This window comes from Rutilus rutilus, assembly GCF_951802725.1.
Source record: "Rutilus rutilus genome assembly, chromosome: 24".
Taxonomy (NCBI): domain Eukaryota; kingdom Metazoa; phylum Chordata; class Actinopteri; order Cypriniformes; family Leuciscidae; genus Rutilus; species Rutilus rutilus.
Window position 1 is genome coordinate 13,385,867 of NC_140228.1, and position 17,512 is coordinate 13,403,378.

The following is a 17,512-nucleotide window of genomic DNA, read 5'->3' on the forward strand; positions in this document are numbered from 1 at the left end:
TGTTTTTACTGTATTTTGATCAAATAAATGCAGTCTTGGTAAGCATAAAGAGCACATCTCTAAGAACAAAACTTTTTTTACAGAACTCAAACTTTTGAACGGTAGTATGCCAAAATGAATGTGTGAATAACAAACATTGAGTTTTATGTAATTAAAATGAGGTCACAGCCTTTTGTTTTGCAGGTTATTCTCCAAATATCAAAACCAGCGCACGATGCTGCCGGGAAAAGTGCTGCCTTGTATGAACAGCGCCCCCTGTTGTCATCATAGAGAGGTGCTGCTCTCCCCCTCCAGACTATGAAGCTGCTCTCCTCTACCGCTGTTTCTAGGCTGCCATGGCCACTCTTATAAACACTGCTTAATATCTGGACTATTTTGCTTTCAGTTCCTTTTTCGTGTTAGATACGTCCTGCCAAAGCAGTATTTCGAATGAGTCTCTTATTCTTCGGAGATTCTCTGCACACTCCCACACCTTTTTAACAAATAAACTTTCAGGAGTGTTTATATATAGCCTATATATGGAAATTTCTATTTTAAAGGGATAGTTCACCCAAAATGAAAATTCTGTCATCATTTACTCACCCTCAAGTTGCTCGAAACCTGTATGAATTTCTTTTGTTGAAAAAAGATGATATTTTAAAGAATGTTGGTAACCAACCAGACAGTTGACGGTACTATGTAAGTTAATGGCTACCGTCAACTGTCTGTTACCAACATTCTTCAAAATATCTTCTTTTGTGTGAAAGAAATTCATACACAACAACATGAGGGCGAGTAAATGACAAATTTTCCATTTTTGGGTGAACTATCCCTTTAAGATGTTAGTTTTTTTAAGTTACATTTTTAAGGTTTTCGGCAGTCTTGAAATGTTGTTTCATGAACTACTGATAAGCAACCCACCTGTGTTTGTTTTAAAACTATCTCATCTACATACACTGTTTGAAACCTCTTTCATTTTGTTTTAGTAGTCACAGAGCAGCTAATATTATTTATGAGCTAGTGCAATGCATTTTATACAATCACTGCTTGTAGGTACCACATGTTTAACTGTAGAGCAGAGTTCATGTGCTGAAAGCCATATGCTGGAAAAGTTCACCGTAGACTGTATTTATTTACATCAGTAACTTAATAGTAACTTCTGAAAATATCAGAGATGTTAAAGGGAAATAAAACAACTGGGATCACAGAAAACACTGATCATCTCACCTAATGACACAAAAATAAATGCCCATACATATATTCTGCCATAAAACATTTGCACCATTCGGAGACTGGGTCTCTTTGCTGCTTTCTCAGTGCTGGTAATTTTTGTGGTTCCTTTTTGCTGCTGCAGTGCATCATAAGCTATTCAAGCGACAATCAAGACATTTAAAAAAAACACAAATGAATGTTATCTTTTATTAATCTTTATTAAAATACTGCTGTACACACAAATATTGCAAAAATGTGACAATAAACAAGAAGGGCATAAAACATACTGGGATGGTGAAGGAGGATTTCATGTGTGAATGTGTATGTATGTGTAGGTGTCTGGAGTGCGTTCCACTGGAAGCTGGGTACATGATATGAGATTGCCTGTAAAAGGTGTCTATTGGTGTGTGTGTGCGTGTGTGTGTGTGTGTGTGTATCAGAGAAGGATACAGGCTTGGCACCATGTTCACCAAGTAGTCTACTGATCAGTTAAAAAAAAATACATTATTGAACTCACAGCATCCTTTGCCTGCTGTATCCTGCACCCTCTCGGTCCAGTGTGGCACACCCAAATCTGTGCTGCAAGTCCCGCCTGTTCCTTGACTCACGGATTGGGCAGTCACCAATGACAGGTCAGACACATTCAGTCATTGGCATATTCCTGTCAGGGATCATCCTGAGCGAATTCCAAACTGTTGTCCGGATGTTGTCACATAATTTGTAGGTCAAATCATAGCTAAACAAAAACAAAACCGAGATAAACCAATACAATCCCAACTCGGCCAACCGTCCTGCTGAGATTGGTCCACAGAGACCAAGTGAGGTGAGAAACATCCCAACATGCATCTCTGTACGACAACTTTGTGAGGAATGGGAATGACAGTAACAACACAAAATGATATTCACTATATCCAAACCAATACTGAGGGGGAGCGGGAAAATGAACAAATGAGGGAAAAGAATGACAAAAAGGACAGAAACTTGTAATGCTCCACAACAGAGACGTAAGAAAGGGACATTCCACAAAGAGACAGAACTGGTTTCCCTTACTAGCGTGGTCCAGTTCTTTGGTTCCTATCACGAAAAAAAAAAAAAAAAAAAAAAAAAATTCATCCTCTCAAAATCTGATTTCAAAAAGCATCCACAAAATGAAAAAGGATGCTGCGAAATTCTGAAATAAACGACAATTTTACACAGCAAGAGGCGAGAGCACCCCTTTGTCAGCGCCAGCAAACACCGTGAATCCCCCTCGACGGCACGCAACCAGTAACGTCCCCTCCCGCCTCCAATTTGGCCGACTTTTAAAGGAGTCATTACATCAGAGGAGTGGTGGCACGTTACTAATGCCACACATTCATAAGTGGTCAGTCTCATCAATTTGCCCAACCCAGTGGTTTGTCCCATCAGAGTTGAGGACCCTGCACACATGACCAGTGGTCTGTCCCAATTTGTAGTACCTCATTAAAAAAAAAAAAGGCCGAGGATATGATGTGGGAAAACAGCGCTCTGTTTTATACCCATTTCATGTGTGAGGCCTCGGCCCTCAATGCACCCTGTGGGACACGCACGCACAATCACTTAAAAAGGAACTTAAAATATTTAGTGCATCCTCCAAAGAAAAAAGTAGAAAAGAAAAAAATAGAAATAAAAGCAGGAAGTAAAGACTCTTTTTTTTTTTTTGGACATTGTTCCCAAGTCTAAAAAAAAAAATCATCATCATTATTATCACAGCTCTCAGTTCAGTTCATAATTCTGCAGCTGTTGTTGTGAAAACTAAAAAAAATAAGCTTTAGAAAACAACTTTCTCTGGACAGAACAGTGTATCTGACTGGAGGTGAGCAACCAGCTGGCTCTGCCCTGGTTGTGAGATCATCATTCTGCACCTATGATTCCAGGCTGTAGTGCAATGTGCTCTGTTTCAGGCAGTTCCAGCCCACTCCTGTGGGGATGGATGGGTGTTACAGGGGGCCGTTAGTGGCGGCCTGCAGTTCCTGGAAGGTGCTCTCAAAGCAGCGCTTCAGGTCTGAGTAAGTCACCACAAGCACGCTCTTCTCATCCCGTGACACCAGACTGATCTTCTCCGGTACTCCAGCATCCAACTGACAGAACAAATCAAGTTAGTTTGAGAGTAGTGAATTCATTAAACTAGCACAGCTGAAAAGAAGGTTCCCATAAAATGTCACAATTATGGTTCAATGACAGAATAAGAAAAATATTTAAAATGTGACAAGAAATCTACTGACTGGTTGATTTTTCATGTTGCTTTTGAAAAACCTTTACATTATTTTCAAGAAAAGTTTTTTATTGAAATTGAATAGCTCTAAAAATGTCATGCGGTCTAACCGTCAAATCAAAATCATTTTTACAAATAGCATGAACTATTAATTCATAAATATTGTTTTTGAGTCACACCACTTTTTACAATCTTAACTAACCTTCCCTGGTCATAAAAAGGTCCAATTATAATTTTCATGTATATAAATATATACATCAGACTTTTTTTCTGCATGTTGTACCACAGAACTTTAAAAATGAATAAGCAGTTGCTACATTTTTAGATTAGAAATAATTAAAGATTGACAAACTACTTAAAGGGATAGTTCACCCAAAAATGTCTAGAACTATCCCCTACAAGAAGTTCTATTATCTAGAATTTATTTATTTTAATGAGGATTTTTCTTTACTGATATCAGGATATTTGCATCTCCTTGACATTTTTTACTTGCTACCTGCCCCCTCCAAAAAAAAAAAAAAAAAAAAAAAAGTTCAGCAGGTGTATTAAAGTCATTATATACACACACATTGCATTTTTTAAATGTACCTTTCAATAAATTGATATATAGTCATTGACCCAACATAGAACATGAGCTCCTACACACAAGCTCACCTTATTGAGACAGGACACGATGTGGCTGAGGTCGATCCAGGGCGTGCCTGTCTCTGTTACCTGGTGGAACAGGTGATCTCTGAAGAGCTTCAGCAGGTAACGGTCACCAGTCTCAGACCATGTTGGGTCCTTCTGGAACCTACAAAAAATTCAATGTTAAAGTGAACCATTTTGGAAGCGTTTTGTAAAAGGTTGCCATTGCAAAAAGGTTTTAAGTGAACTCAATATTTTATTTGTAATAAAAACCCTTACTCTGGTCTCTCGTTGATCGTTCCCAGTTTTGCCAGAAGGCGGAACAATCGGCCATTTTGAACCTCCTGCAAAATAAAAAATGCAACATTTAAAAAAAAACAAAAAATAATTTGGTTATATTGGGTGTGTACAAGTGACACTTCAGAATATGAGAAGGGAAGTTAGAAAGGAAACCAGTCAAATTTAAACCTCTTTCTGCATCACATTTGCTCACACACCAAATGCAGCACAGCACTAAACAAATGCAACGGACACGGCACTGTTTAAAAAGGCCATTCTCATGAAGAAAAATGAGTTAAATGCAACAGTGCATGTTTGTAGGTGTTTGCAGCAGGATGGTCAGAAATGTCTTCACATATCTGATTTGAGTAAATAAAAGGAGGAAAGCAGAAGAAAGAAGAGCTGAAACTGTCCAAAATATTTTCAGCAATAACACCATCTCTCATCTCTGGTTTGCCCTCAGCACATACTAGATAACGGCATACTATGTAAACTAGATAGCCTGATATGAAAGGGTGTTTCTTGTTGTTTCCTGCACTGCTATTGAACCTACAGCCTAGCTGTGAGTGAGACAAGATCAAAAAGTGAGAGAAACAAAATATGACAAATACAGCATGACTTGTGTAGTCCAATTTAAATCAAATTAAAGGGTACTTCACCGCTGGAAAAACGGGCTTTCAATAAAACTTGACTACCTATGCAGCAGAAACGCCAAAAACATTCTGAAACTGGTGTTACCCGACTAGAGAAAACATGTATGAGTACCTTAGCCAAGTCCTCCTCAATGACATCGTTCCTCATTTGCGAGGCATCAAGTTGAGTGTAAAAACGTGCTCCAATCATGGGCATAATGTCATTGACGCTGCGCAGACGGCTCTGTTCTGACAGCAGGTATCTGAATATTGAAACATGACCAACAAAAATGTGCATTAGTTTGAATGTGGGGCCACAAGTGTGAATGTATGACTACATGCACATTAATCAGTCTTATTAAAACCACGAACTGCCATGTGTCACACTATAACCACTTTGAGAGAATTTAGACAATAAAAGGCCCACAGAATGAGGTTCTTGAGGTCAGATGAGTAGTTGATTGACACCAGCTCCATGGCCTTCTGCAGATTCTCTCTCTGAATGCCAGCTAGAGAGTTACAAGCCAAGGCCAACACCACCTTCCCCAGGGAGATAAGATCTGCTTGCTGATGGACACAAAGAGGAACAGCAACTGATAAAACTAAGAGTTTAGACCCAAAGTGTAAAACGACAAGCACATAGAACAAACTATTTTTTTACTCCACAATGACAATTCGGCTTTGCCATCACAGGAATTTAAATTACATTCTAAAATATATTTAAAAGAAAAGTTATTTTAAATTATGATCATATTTCACAATATTACCGTAATTTTTAGAGACTTCAACAAAAATCTTAATGACCTAATCTTAACGAATTTGAACGATAGTTTATGTAACAAACCATGATTAAATGCAGATACGCAGTCAAGAAATGGATGTGATGGACATGACACTATGTTTGGGTGTACCTGGTACTGGGGCATCAGCGCCAGGTGGTTGGTCTGACTATTGTCAAATGTTAAGACATCAAACATTCCTACACAGTTGACTCGTAACCTACGGAGAAACAACAGACATTTAGCAACATTTGTGTTTGCATGTTTTTATTTGTGCAAACTCTGCTTAGAGAAGCAGATTAACAGGTAGTGTGTAATAAAGGAACAGCAAAAACAATCTAAAAGTGAACTTCTCCATTCACCATTTATGGAGAGAAAATAGAGGCCCCACAGAGCACTGACCGATCTGTGGTTTGACTGTCCTTAATTTTAGAAGTCTTATCAAGAAGAGTCTTTAGTTCTTTAACCAGTTACTGTTTGCACGATTAGGTCAGTCGTTCAGATTTCGGCTGGTCCCACTAAAGAAAAATAGTGTAGTGAACAGCACATTCCAGGGCCAAGTTAATGGCCAGACCACTCTCTGTCTCTCTACATTTAGATTGGATCTTGGTGGACTAACACAAACAAACTGTCCAACGCCATCAGATAAAGATGCTAGGACAGCAGCCAGACAGACACCTCTCAGAGGGGAAGAAGATGACATCTAGTACCAAGCCTGGGAAGGACAGGACTTCTCATTGGTCCACATACAGTTTCTGCCCTTCACCCATTTAGATGTTGGCCTGTGACTGCCATAAAAATTCTTAAGGACCTCCGGATGCAACAGCGGGTGAAACAAAGAAAAACCACTTTGTAAATGCAACATCTTACTCAATTCCAGCTGTTAATGTACAAATTAATGAATGCATGACAGTTTAATCTGGTTTGAACTATTTGTTTATAATATTGCCAAAGGTATTCTGGTGGTGATTCGGAAAGTGAGAAATGCATTGGTAAAACTTTAAAGACTTCTAACTGTTTGCTTTATGCAAATGAGTTCAATAGGGGAAAGAAGGGTAGGCCACACTGTGTGTCCCCTGTGATGCCAGCAGCCAATCGCAGCACTGGAATGGAGAAGCACGAAATTGCAATCTCCTCCTCATCGTAAAGGGATAAAGGTACCCTTTAAGCACAGACTTAGAACAAGGAGGGTCTGTTGAAAGGATGAGACATAACAGATATACCGTTCTGAGTCTGTCCTCCAAGGATGAGACATAACAGATATACCGTTCTGAGTCCCAGCCTGCAAAGCTGAGACATAACATATATACCGTTCTGGGTCTCAGTCCTTTAAGGGGAGACATTAACAGATATGACCATGTTCTGAGCCTCATCACAAACACTACGTTCAGAGTTTTAATCCAGCGAGACAGTAACGACTACAGCGCGTCCCAAGTCTCCATGCTAGAGAGACAAAAGCGGATTGACCAAGTTCTGAGTGTCTGGCCCAGTGGGGCAGAAGACACACAGAGACATCTGCAACGAGGTAAAGCTCAGGAGAGCAAACCTTCACTTCAAGGTACCTTCGTCTGCATGTTCCAGATTTTAGGACCCTTTGGTGCTGCAGGAGATCAGTATCCCACAGATCGTCATCTTCAAGGCTGTTGAAACAGATTCCATCTCCTTTCCCCCCTGCATTGTCACCCACAACCAGTGGAAGAAGTCACCGCAATCGGACTCGACCAAGTGGAATGTAAATATCATTTTACCAAACCCCTTTCCAGAGACCTCAGCATTTTTGTATATTATCAGTACATGTACAGAGGTAAATAACTGATGCTAGTTAACAAATAATCGTTCATTTATTTGTTGCATAATAAGGTTCTTCACTTTATTACTTTTAGAGAAACAACAGTTTATCTTTCCATAAGATAACGTAACTCTTCCGTAGCCACACTCAACTTAATCACTTGTATTTTATGCATCTTATGCACTTTATTCCTTTACCATTCATGGTATTCATTTGGTGGTTGTGTTAGTTATTCTTGTTTATCTTTTGTTAATAAAATGTATTTTATTACACTTGTGTCTTCCTTGTGATGATAATACAGAAGAGGCTCTACAAGTTAGCAATCTCACCAATCTTTCAGATAAATCAGCTGACCAACTCGCTCCACTTTACATTAATTCTAAATGATTGAACAGCCTCATGTTAGGAGTGTTCTCCTACTACCAAGGTAAAAGACCTTGACTGATGCCCCAAACTAAGAGGTGGTCATCTGAATCTGTTGAGTTACCTAAAAGGTGGTCATCTGATGTACTCATAACCACACCTTACGTGACGTGTGATCCAAAAATCACAACATTATCGGTGACATGACTACCAATCACTAAATTACTTGGCGTCCTTGGATAGGCGAAAGTAAAATCACTACAATATATTAACATAGTAAATCCTTTAAACATTTGCTAAAGAACTGCCAAACATTGCTGATTTTAAATTATTTCAAACACATTCAACTGATGTCCAGCAGTTACATGAAAATAGTTCTGGTTTAATTGAGTAATATGTACCGTGTCTTTCCAGTGATCAGGATCTTACTAGGGTCCATGACCCTGCAGGCCAGCCCAGCTGTGTGAATGGTGCGCAGTGCCGAGCTCAGCTGGACGATATAGGCCCAAATCAGAGACTCCGGTAACAGGCCCGCATGTTGCCGTGGAGGAGGGAGCTCATGCTGCCCTAATCAAAAAAATAAATGAATAAATAAAATTTAAATAATTCAAATTAATTATAAAACGTGTTGGGGGGGGGGTAACGCATTACAAGCAATGCAAAATCAGATGACGTTTTTCAAGTAACGAGTAATGGATTAATTTAAAATTTACAACAAAATATACTTTATTCAGAGTTACTTTTTCAAATAAGTAACGCACGCTACTTTTTTCCATTTATTGGCTGACAACTCTCCTGTTTCCAGGCTAAGAGAAATCGAAAGAAAATGCAGAGACGTTGTGAGTGTGCAGTGTAAACATGATGCTTATTGTAGTTCTAGACTAAATGCGACCATGCATTTCCTCATCTCACTTGCACAAAAATAGATTCAGTGTTCCTAAAAAGGATTAAAAACAGTGAAACAAACTCAGAATATTTTGCAAACCCGTAATAATTATGTTTAATAATACAAATATACTTTATGCATTTAATCTCACTTTATTAACCAATGTCTTTGCAGCTGATCTTCGATGAACTAATTCAACCATACCACGGAGCAAAATATTTGTTTTATTGCTGAAGTAAGTGTGCTAAACTTCTCCATCCTATTCTTCTGCAATCCAGAATGGCAGCACAGCTGTCAAAAGTTTGAGCTGCGCCCTCTACTGTACAGGTGTGAAAAACAAGCCCAGCCCAGGTGAGAAAAAGTATTTACGCATTCCGGTCCGTATGAAGTAACCAAGTAACGTAATTAGTAACTTTTTAGGGAGTAACGCAATATTGTAACATTACTTTTAAACGTAACTTTCCCCAACACTGATTATAAATACATAATTAAAAATTTACATTGGAACAGCCAACACATTAAACGAATGTCTAAACCCTGTGATCGTATGGTAGCTGACAAATAAACATGGGCAATAAAATATAAAAGTAAAATAAAACTTTTTCAGCGCCAAGGTTTGATATAAAGTTTTATATCAATATATATACGAATAAGAGTATATATTTAGATGTTGTGACTGGTTTTAACCCACCCTGATAAGAACATGTTTTATGGTTTGAGGCTGCACCGTAGTTAATGCAGCCGTATACGCTGCAGCTGTTTATAGCTAAACGTCATCGCTGGGTTTTGCTTCCTCTGGCAGTCTTGAGCTTGCAGGTACTGAACCTACCTGAGAAAGCATCGGTTTCAACCACTCCTTCCTCTTTCCTCGCATGTTCACAAAGACGCAACTGCCACCAGACATTTGACATACTCTGCATATAACGGCTGTATCCTCTCACACACACACACACACACAAACAGAAACAACTGAGCAAAGAAAAAAACAACAACAAAAAAAACTCACCCCACTTTCTTTTTGTGAAGTAAGAATCCGCTGCCGGATCATTGAAGTGCCTGCTGAACATGGTCTCCGCCCCCGCATGGAAGTCATAGGAGAACACCAGTGCTGTGGAGGGCAGACGTGATTCATATATAAAGTCTCTAACAATGCAAAAAAAGTCTATGACAATTTTGTTTAAAACACACATGGTTTAACATCATTTTAAAAAACTTTTATAATATTTTCCCAAGTATTACTATTAACAAACAATTAATATGCATTAAAATGAATAAACATTTGTGTTAGAGAAATGGGTCAAACTACCTATGATTTATTTTTCTTTATTATGACACATCAGAACAGATGTGTTACCCTGACAATATATGTATGCCCCCACCAACCAAAAATAAAAATGAATTTTAATTCATTAATTAAAAACACCTCACAGCAGAGCTGTAACCAAGACAAAGTGCATTTTTAATGTATTTTTGAAATAAAACATGAGCATCACTTCACTGACATTAAGTGGAGAAACCAAAAGCTGTTCTGCACAATAGTTTGGATATGCACATGCCCAGTCATATAAAAAGCAAACTTATTCGTACAGTGGTCTCCAAATGCTTTGGTGGTGAAGACCTCTCGGAGGGTCACAGTATTGGAGTGCTGAATCTTCTTCCACATGTCTACCAGCATCATACACTTGGTGTTGACCAGCCTGAAGCCTGTGAATGCATAAAAGTAATTTCCAAATTGTTTTCATTTTTAATTATGTTGTTCAATTGGTTAACACTTAATAATTCAAAGCAAAAGTGTTCAAAATCTCTACAGGAATTGCTGTAGATAAAACACTTAATGCCTCACCATGTATCCTCCTGAGGCAGTAAGGCAGGTCATCTTTGCTGTTGACTGCCTTGTAACAGGAAGTGATGTAACTGAAATTGCTGGTTTTCTGAAGACGGTTGGGTGGGGGAAGGGGTTCCAGGGGAAAGAGGCTGTGGTAACTGTCTACCTCAGATGGCACACCTAAAGGGGAGATGGAACAGCTGACTTCAACATACAACACACCGGTACTCACATACTGCAAACTTCATACTATTCAAACATACTGCAAAAAAACAAACAAAAAAAAAAAACAAGGATTTTATGTGGATATGGGTATAGATATGGATGACACAGGTGGATAACCATGTAAATACTTTTCAAAATAATAAAAATAAAGACAGACAGACAAAGGATGTGGTTTTCTTCTCAGACAGCAGGAGAATCCAGATGCGCGGACCACAAAACAGACATTATAACTGAACAGTTGCTACGTTGTCCATTAAAACAAAAACGATGTTAACATTTCATGCCAACACAAGACAAACCACATCCTTACCAGTGTTCTCAGACTGATCTATCTGTGCCATCGTAATTAAATGCCTGTTAATCAGCTCCTACAAAAGACAAACATAGGTGTTACAATAAATAAGTGAAAAAAACAAAAACAAATCACCAACTTTTAGACAACACTGGCTAATACGTGAGGGCAGAAACGGCAGAATACCTGTCGGAGTTCGTCAGCCATAAAGAAGGATGGCGCGTTGGCTTTTGGCTGCATGTATGCCACATGAGGTGCCGTTTGTGGATACATGTGATACGTAGGGAACACCTGAAAATAAAAAAAGAATAATAATAATTCAGGTAAATCAGGTAAAGACAATAATAGTGCACAGCAAACTCCCAATTTACGTGGACCATACCATTCCAGCCAAGGGAGCAGGGGTGTTATCGGTATAGAAGTAGGTTGTCCCGCCTACAGTCTCCTTTTGGATTACATGGGCTCCACCTCCCGGGTCAGACGCAGTGGTGGGCACCATGTAATTGGCTGGGTTGGGGTTGGGGTTGGGTGTATGGCTGCGCCGCCGCGGGGCTGGGGAGGTGTGAGGGGTGATTTTGGGGGAGTGGAGAGGCGATGACCCAGCAGAGAGGGACATACCTGTCCAAGAAACCACACATTAAAGCCTGATTAAAAACAGATTCACAAAAAGAAGACCACAACCTAACCTAAAAGATCGTACACATTAAAAGACTGAATAGAAATACAAAGCATAAGATAAGACATGTTTAGCAAGACAAAAACAGAAAAAAAGAAAATAAATTCAGAACACTAGGTGGTACTTTTTGGTAGAGTCACTGACCAGGTGCAAGAGCAGCCGCCGTGGAGCTGCTCAGGCCAGGATGAGGGAAGATGGGGGAGGCGAATGCTGGCACGGTTGTCTGAGATATGGAGGCCATTCGTGGGGCCCCTTTAGGGACGAATTCACTAGCTGTGGGGTTAGGAGCCTGCAAAAGAACCACAGATATAAACAGAACTGTAATGGTTTCACTCCAACAACTTCAAGAAAGTTTTCCCAAGTTTGGGACGTGCAATGCAATGCAAAAAAAAAAAATCAAAAATCAACTAATGTCTTAGAAACTCCTGTATAATTAGGCTGGTTTCTGACTCATTACTAATCAGTTTTCAAACTGGGTTCAGGTTATTTATTTATAATAAAAAATTAAATTGCAATAAATAAATAGATTAAAAAAATTAAAAGAATATAATAAAAAATTATTTAATAAAATAAATAACTAAAAGATTGAACACCATGTCTTATGGGGTGTTTAGATAAGATGTGTTGCATTCAAAAACAACCAGATAGAGAGGAACAGAGCACAAGGGTCTGGAGACATGTTTATACCTTGACACATCATCTTAAAATGCAATGTCAGACACAATTTAATTGCAACTCATGTCTGTCTAAATGTATGTGGCTGTGCATTAACCCTTTATAGCACGGAGTTGCCATATGGCAACAATTAACTTCTACTCATTTCCTTGTTATTCAGAAAAAAAATACAATATATTGCACCATGGGAATTAAAAGGGCAGGCCTTAAGGTAGTCAATGATTTGCTGTTTTTAAGTCAAATGACATGTAAATGTCCCTCCAAAACTCTCTTTCCCACTGTCACCCTCACACAGAAGACACCTGTTGAAGTGCTCCAGAAATTGCTCTATTAACCTCAATTCTAAACATCTCTTCTCAAGGGGGATTTTTTCCAGCACCTTTGATAAGTAAATTTGATATTTTTATTCACAAATAAACTTTGTCTAACATAGTTTTACTGTAAATTGAGAAAATATCAAAGTTTCCATATGGCAACGCTGTACCACTATGGAATTGCAGTAATGTAGCTATTTTCCCATTGGGATTTCTATAGATAGTAGCATCATGATTGCAGTTATTTATTTATTTGAAGTGTTTATTGTAGTATAGTTATATTTATGTATAAATATCAATGATTTCTTCTTTTCAGAAAATGAATACAGCAATATTTTACGTAAAGGGCAATAGGAAGCTCTTCAATGTGATAAGGGTGAGGAGTTAGCCAAATGACAGGGAATGATAGGGATTTACTTATTTATGGTTGCATGAGTTCCAAGTGTATCAATCTATCAATTTATAAAAAAAAAGTGCATTTAAATAGAAAAGAAAATCATAATTTAAAGAAAACCTACTTTTTTACCATTTTTTAAATATTTCATGGTTAGAACATAATGCATAGAGGGTTAATGCTGAGGAATTTGAATACAAAACTTATTGTTTTTCCTGTGCAAACTGACTAAAAGCTATAACACAGAATACTGTGAGAGTATAATTATCCAAGAGTATGTTTTTTATTTTATTTTTTAGTTACTAATCAACAAGTCAGTTGTTGGATGACTAGTCTGACCCAAAATTTAAGGGGCATGAAACATTTTAATTTTCTCATGCCTTTTCAAAGATATCAGAAATACAGGTGATTCTTGCATCAACAAAATACCCAATCACAATATTAACAGCATAACTGACATATTAAACACTCACTTTTCTCCTTTGTGATATGCTCAAAGCACCAAAATCACTGAAGAGAGATGATGTTGGGGAATTTACTGGATCTAAAAAGTGGAGTGGATGCATAAAAAATAGGTTTTTAAATCTTACCACAACAGCTTAATTGCCAAAACAAAAAAAATTCAAACAACTTTTATCACACCATGTGTGCTGTGGCTGAAGCTCTTGGCATCGTTCAGCAGACTTGGAGAACTGCTACTGCTGGTCATCCTCTGAAAACACAAGCAACCATCAAAATGTGAAGTGTCCTATTATGAATCTCCACTGTGTGCTCAACTTGACAGACCCAGTTGCTAGTATCATATTGGTTTCCTATCACCACACACAGTCACTAGTGCTTTAAGTTACCTGCATCATTGAATATTTGGACTCTGCTGGGCCTCCAAACCCATTAACTCCAATAAAAGAGCTGCTGAAGTATGAGTTGGTCAGACTGGCATCATTCAGAGCACCTCCCTCCATCCCAGGTACTGCAATAAAGAAAACATGTATGTGAACCCTTTATGTTTACAACATCTTACTCAAAGTCCTATGTAAACCTTTTTCAAACTAAATAAATCATTTAAAATATTGGTTGCTTTGGTATATATTGTGAAAATGTACTCAAGCAAATCATATAAAGTGCCATCAAAACACTGGTGAACAAAATGCTTGCTATTACAAGATATTTCAATCTTGCATGTGGGACAATGGCAGGTTCCTTCCTATGGCAAGCCATTTAACATTTATCCCTTAAAACTAGGGCTGGCCCCTAATAGTTGATGAGAAGAGGCTTGCTCAGCAAAGGAAAATGAAGGCCTACACCAGAGATTAATTTGGTGCAGAAAGCCAAAGCTTTTGAAAGCATTTAAACCCCAGCAATTATAAGTGATACATCTGGATGACAGCATCAACCAGGGTGGAATAGTTTGCTGCTTGGGTAAGTTATTAAAATCTAATAGGTCACGTGTTAATGGATTTTGTTCTGCTACTGCCACTTTTTTTATATGTAAAACTTTCTTTCAGAAAACAGTCATTTTGCAGAATTACTGGTCAATCTGTCAAATTTACAAACTCAGCGACCATTATGCACATTTGCTGTAATTCTGCATTATAGTAAAAAAAAAAAAATCCCAAATGAAGTAATTATGGTCTGTTACATACATTTAATCAGCTGCTGTGCCAGTCTAATAATATTATTTATTGTCAACATGCTTGTTTGTGGTGGCGGAATCCAAAATGCCGTGATCGCTGTTCACTGTCTATGATGCAGAAGTGTCTGTCACTAATTTGCTTTAATCTGAGTGCTGTCCTGATGTGTCAGCTTACATTAAGTTGTGTGTCATACTTTTAGCAACCAGGCCAGTTGTCACCATATTCCGCTGAAATGCACACCCCGATTGTGTAATGATGCAATTATTTGTAATGAGGATTTGCATTTTGTTTTATTTTGGCGACAACTCTCAAACTCATTGTGAGTTAGGTAAGTAAGCTAGGCTGATTTTAGGCTGAATTAACTTTTTTCCTGATGAGGGAAGGGGGTGAGAGGTCAGTTCACTATGGAGTCCTACATTTGAAATATATTTTCATTAAATTTAGTTTTTAAGATAAGGTTGTTATATTATAGTTTATTTATTTTGTATTTTAAATGCTCATTACTAAGGTTTAGCATTTCTCCCCTGACTAATCATGGCTTGAATGAACGACTAACGGTTGACTAGGACAATTTTAGTTGGGTGCAGCCCTACTTAAAAAAACCCTGGTAGTAGTGTCTAATAATGACTATTTACATGTGAAACAGTTGAAAAAACAGTTATTAAAAAAAACTGGAGTACTACAAGATAACGAAATACTGGTTTGTTTTAAAGGAATAATTGTAAAAATGGCTTGCCATACCTTCCAGTTTTTAAAAACTAGACAAATTATTCATTTTTTAAAAACATTTTGGAACAAGCAAAAACCACACAGAGCATTAACTAAACGCTTTAGCGTTGTTTGTTCAAGTATTTTCGTCTTTCGTTTAAAAGTGCCTGCGCGCTGTGGAGTAACATGTTGAATTTCCCGTGTTGTTTTGGTGGCGAAAGGTAGGCCCGCGCTATATCCACGGTCTCGATTTAGACAAAGCCGCCGTGTAGTTACAACAACAGAGAACAGTATAAACTAGGCCTCAGTGCAAACTTACTGGACAACAGCTGTCCCTCCAGAGCTGTTCCCGCGGGACCGAGAGAATCGTTCTTTTTGGTAACGTTCGCAGGAGCACCACTGGCCGCACTCCCTCCAAGCACGTATCCCGCCGCCGTCACTGCTCCACCGGCCAGAGATAAAGACACGGGGCTTCCTCCTCCTCCTCCTCCTCCTCCTCCTCCTGCACTTGTACTACCACCGTGTAGAGAAAGGCTCGCCATGGACGGGTCCTCATGCAGAAACTGGCATTCATCTCCGTAAAAACAAGTCTTGTCTTTCGCGTAATAACGACAGAATTTCACTTTCACACCCGGTATTACGACACCCCCGAGCGGAGCAGCTGAAGCTGGGAGTCCACTGTTCATGGCACCGCTGCTGCTGCTGCTCCCGCCGGAAGAGACTTGCACATAGAGCGAAGTTTAGCAGCAGTATATTCTAAAACACTTGAAAAACAACGAGCACCCTACTGGACGTTTAGCAATAAAATCAGCCTCCTCATCGAGCCAGATCATTAGTCATAAAGAGCCATACTTTTGTTGCCATGCTCTGATACTCGTTGTCGGGGTCCATAGCTGGCCTACAAGTCCATCAGCCTGGCGTTTGGCTGAGATCATGCTGTTGTTGTTGTCTTCTGTCTACACTTGTTCAGCTAAGCGCTAATAGCTCTGCTGTGCATGCTGGGTACGACCAGGACTGCAGTTCACATAAGGAGTCAGCAGGGGATTGATTTAAATCATAAAGCACTTATTACAATCATTGATATTATATTGACATTTAGCCTACTTTTAGAGTGTGGATGTTCCATTTTGAGCCTGAGTGTTTAAAGCAGAGAATTTTGGTATTTGGTGTCTATTTGATTTTAATAGACCTAAATAATTATTTATCTTCATACATTTATTATTATTGTATCTGCTATGTTATATTGTATCTGCTTAATTCAATTTTACTGACCTATATTTATATTAGATTCCCCTATTTTAAGACTGAGTGCTTAAAAACAGAATTTTCCTTTGCACTTTATTATCTCTCTCAATTCAATTCAATTCAGTTCAGTTATTCAATTCAATTCAAATGAGCTTTATTGGCATGCCAAAGCATTTAAATGAGCAGGAAAAATAAAAAATGAATAAAGGAGAGCGAATTGTGTGCAGTCTCTTTTTCGCCAAGTAAATATTGAGCTTGTTCATCATTCTCCAGTTTTTAGAAGTTAGAACAAATCATTTCAAATTTGGTTAAGAAGTATTTTCGAGTGTCATTATAGGCCAGGTGGTTAAGAAGTGTAGCTCTTGCAGAACCTGTTCTCTCTGGGCAGCTTTGTCTGTATCCACCTTTCTTTAAAGCCAGGCTGTTGTCGCTCAGACTGCACCTTGTCATATTTTTCCTTTTTGTGGCCCCTGACTGTGCTCAGGTATCTGCTGTTATGTAATCTCTGTTTAGGGCCAAATAACATTGTAGTTTACTTTGTTTTTGTGTTGTTTTATTCCAAAAAGCTGGGTAGTCATCTTTTTGAGCATTAATCATTCGGTTGGGCCAGATTCTGTGGATGAGGGTTTCAGTGTCCTCCTGTGGCTATATATATATATTATTATTTATTTCAATTTGTATATTCGTATTATAATTAAGTAGTCATTGTAATACTATTAGGCTATTTTTTATTATTATTAGGCTG

At 38.4% G+C, this 17,512-nt stretch overlaps 2 protein-coding genes across 3 annotated transcripts in view; one reads left to right on the top strand and one right to left on the bottom strand.

The window, feature by feature from the left end:
• Window positions 1-2,680, top strand: part of flt1 (fms related receptor tyrosine kinase 1) — a 37,992-nt gene extending 35,312 nt beyond the window's left edge. Inside the window, exon 30 of one of the 2 annotated variants that reach the window (XR_014626110.1) lies at window positions 184-292. Coding sequence is in view for 1 of the 2 variants with exons in the window: in XM_084398525.1 (XP_084254651.1) it covers window positions 184-301 (118 nt within the window). In the remaining variant the exon portion in view is untranslated. Of the gene's footprint in view, window positions 1-183 lie in introns of both variants that reach the window. The other variant, XM_084398525.1, reaches the window with a different exon arrangement.
• On the bottom strand, window positions 1,391-16,537 carry pan3 (poly(A) specific ribonuclease subunit PAN3). Its single transcript, XM_084398534.1, has 18 exons — window positions 15,842-16,537; window positions 14,029-14,150; window positions 13,823-13,892; window positions 13,654-13,724; window positions 11,942-12,086; window positions 11,504-11,739; window positions 11,308-11,412; window positions 11,140-11,197; window positions 10,623-10,784; window positions 10,367-10,483; window positions 9,786-9,887; window positions 8,295-8,460; window positions 5,874-5,961; window positions 5,390-5,529; window positions 5,096-5,225; window positions 4,331-4,395; window positions 4,079-4,217; window positions 1,391-3,290 (listed from the first exon to the last, which is right to left on the bottom strand). The coding sequence occupies exons 1-18, from the start codon at window positions 16,206-16,208 to the stop codon at window positions 3,150-3,152; spliced, it is 2,424 nt and encodes an 807-aa protein (XP_084254660.1). The 5' UTR covers window positions 16,209-16,537; the 3' UTR covers window positions 1,391-3,149.
• Between the last annotated feature and the right edge of the window lie 975 nt (window positions 16,538-17,512).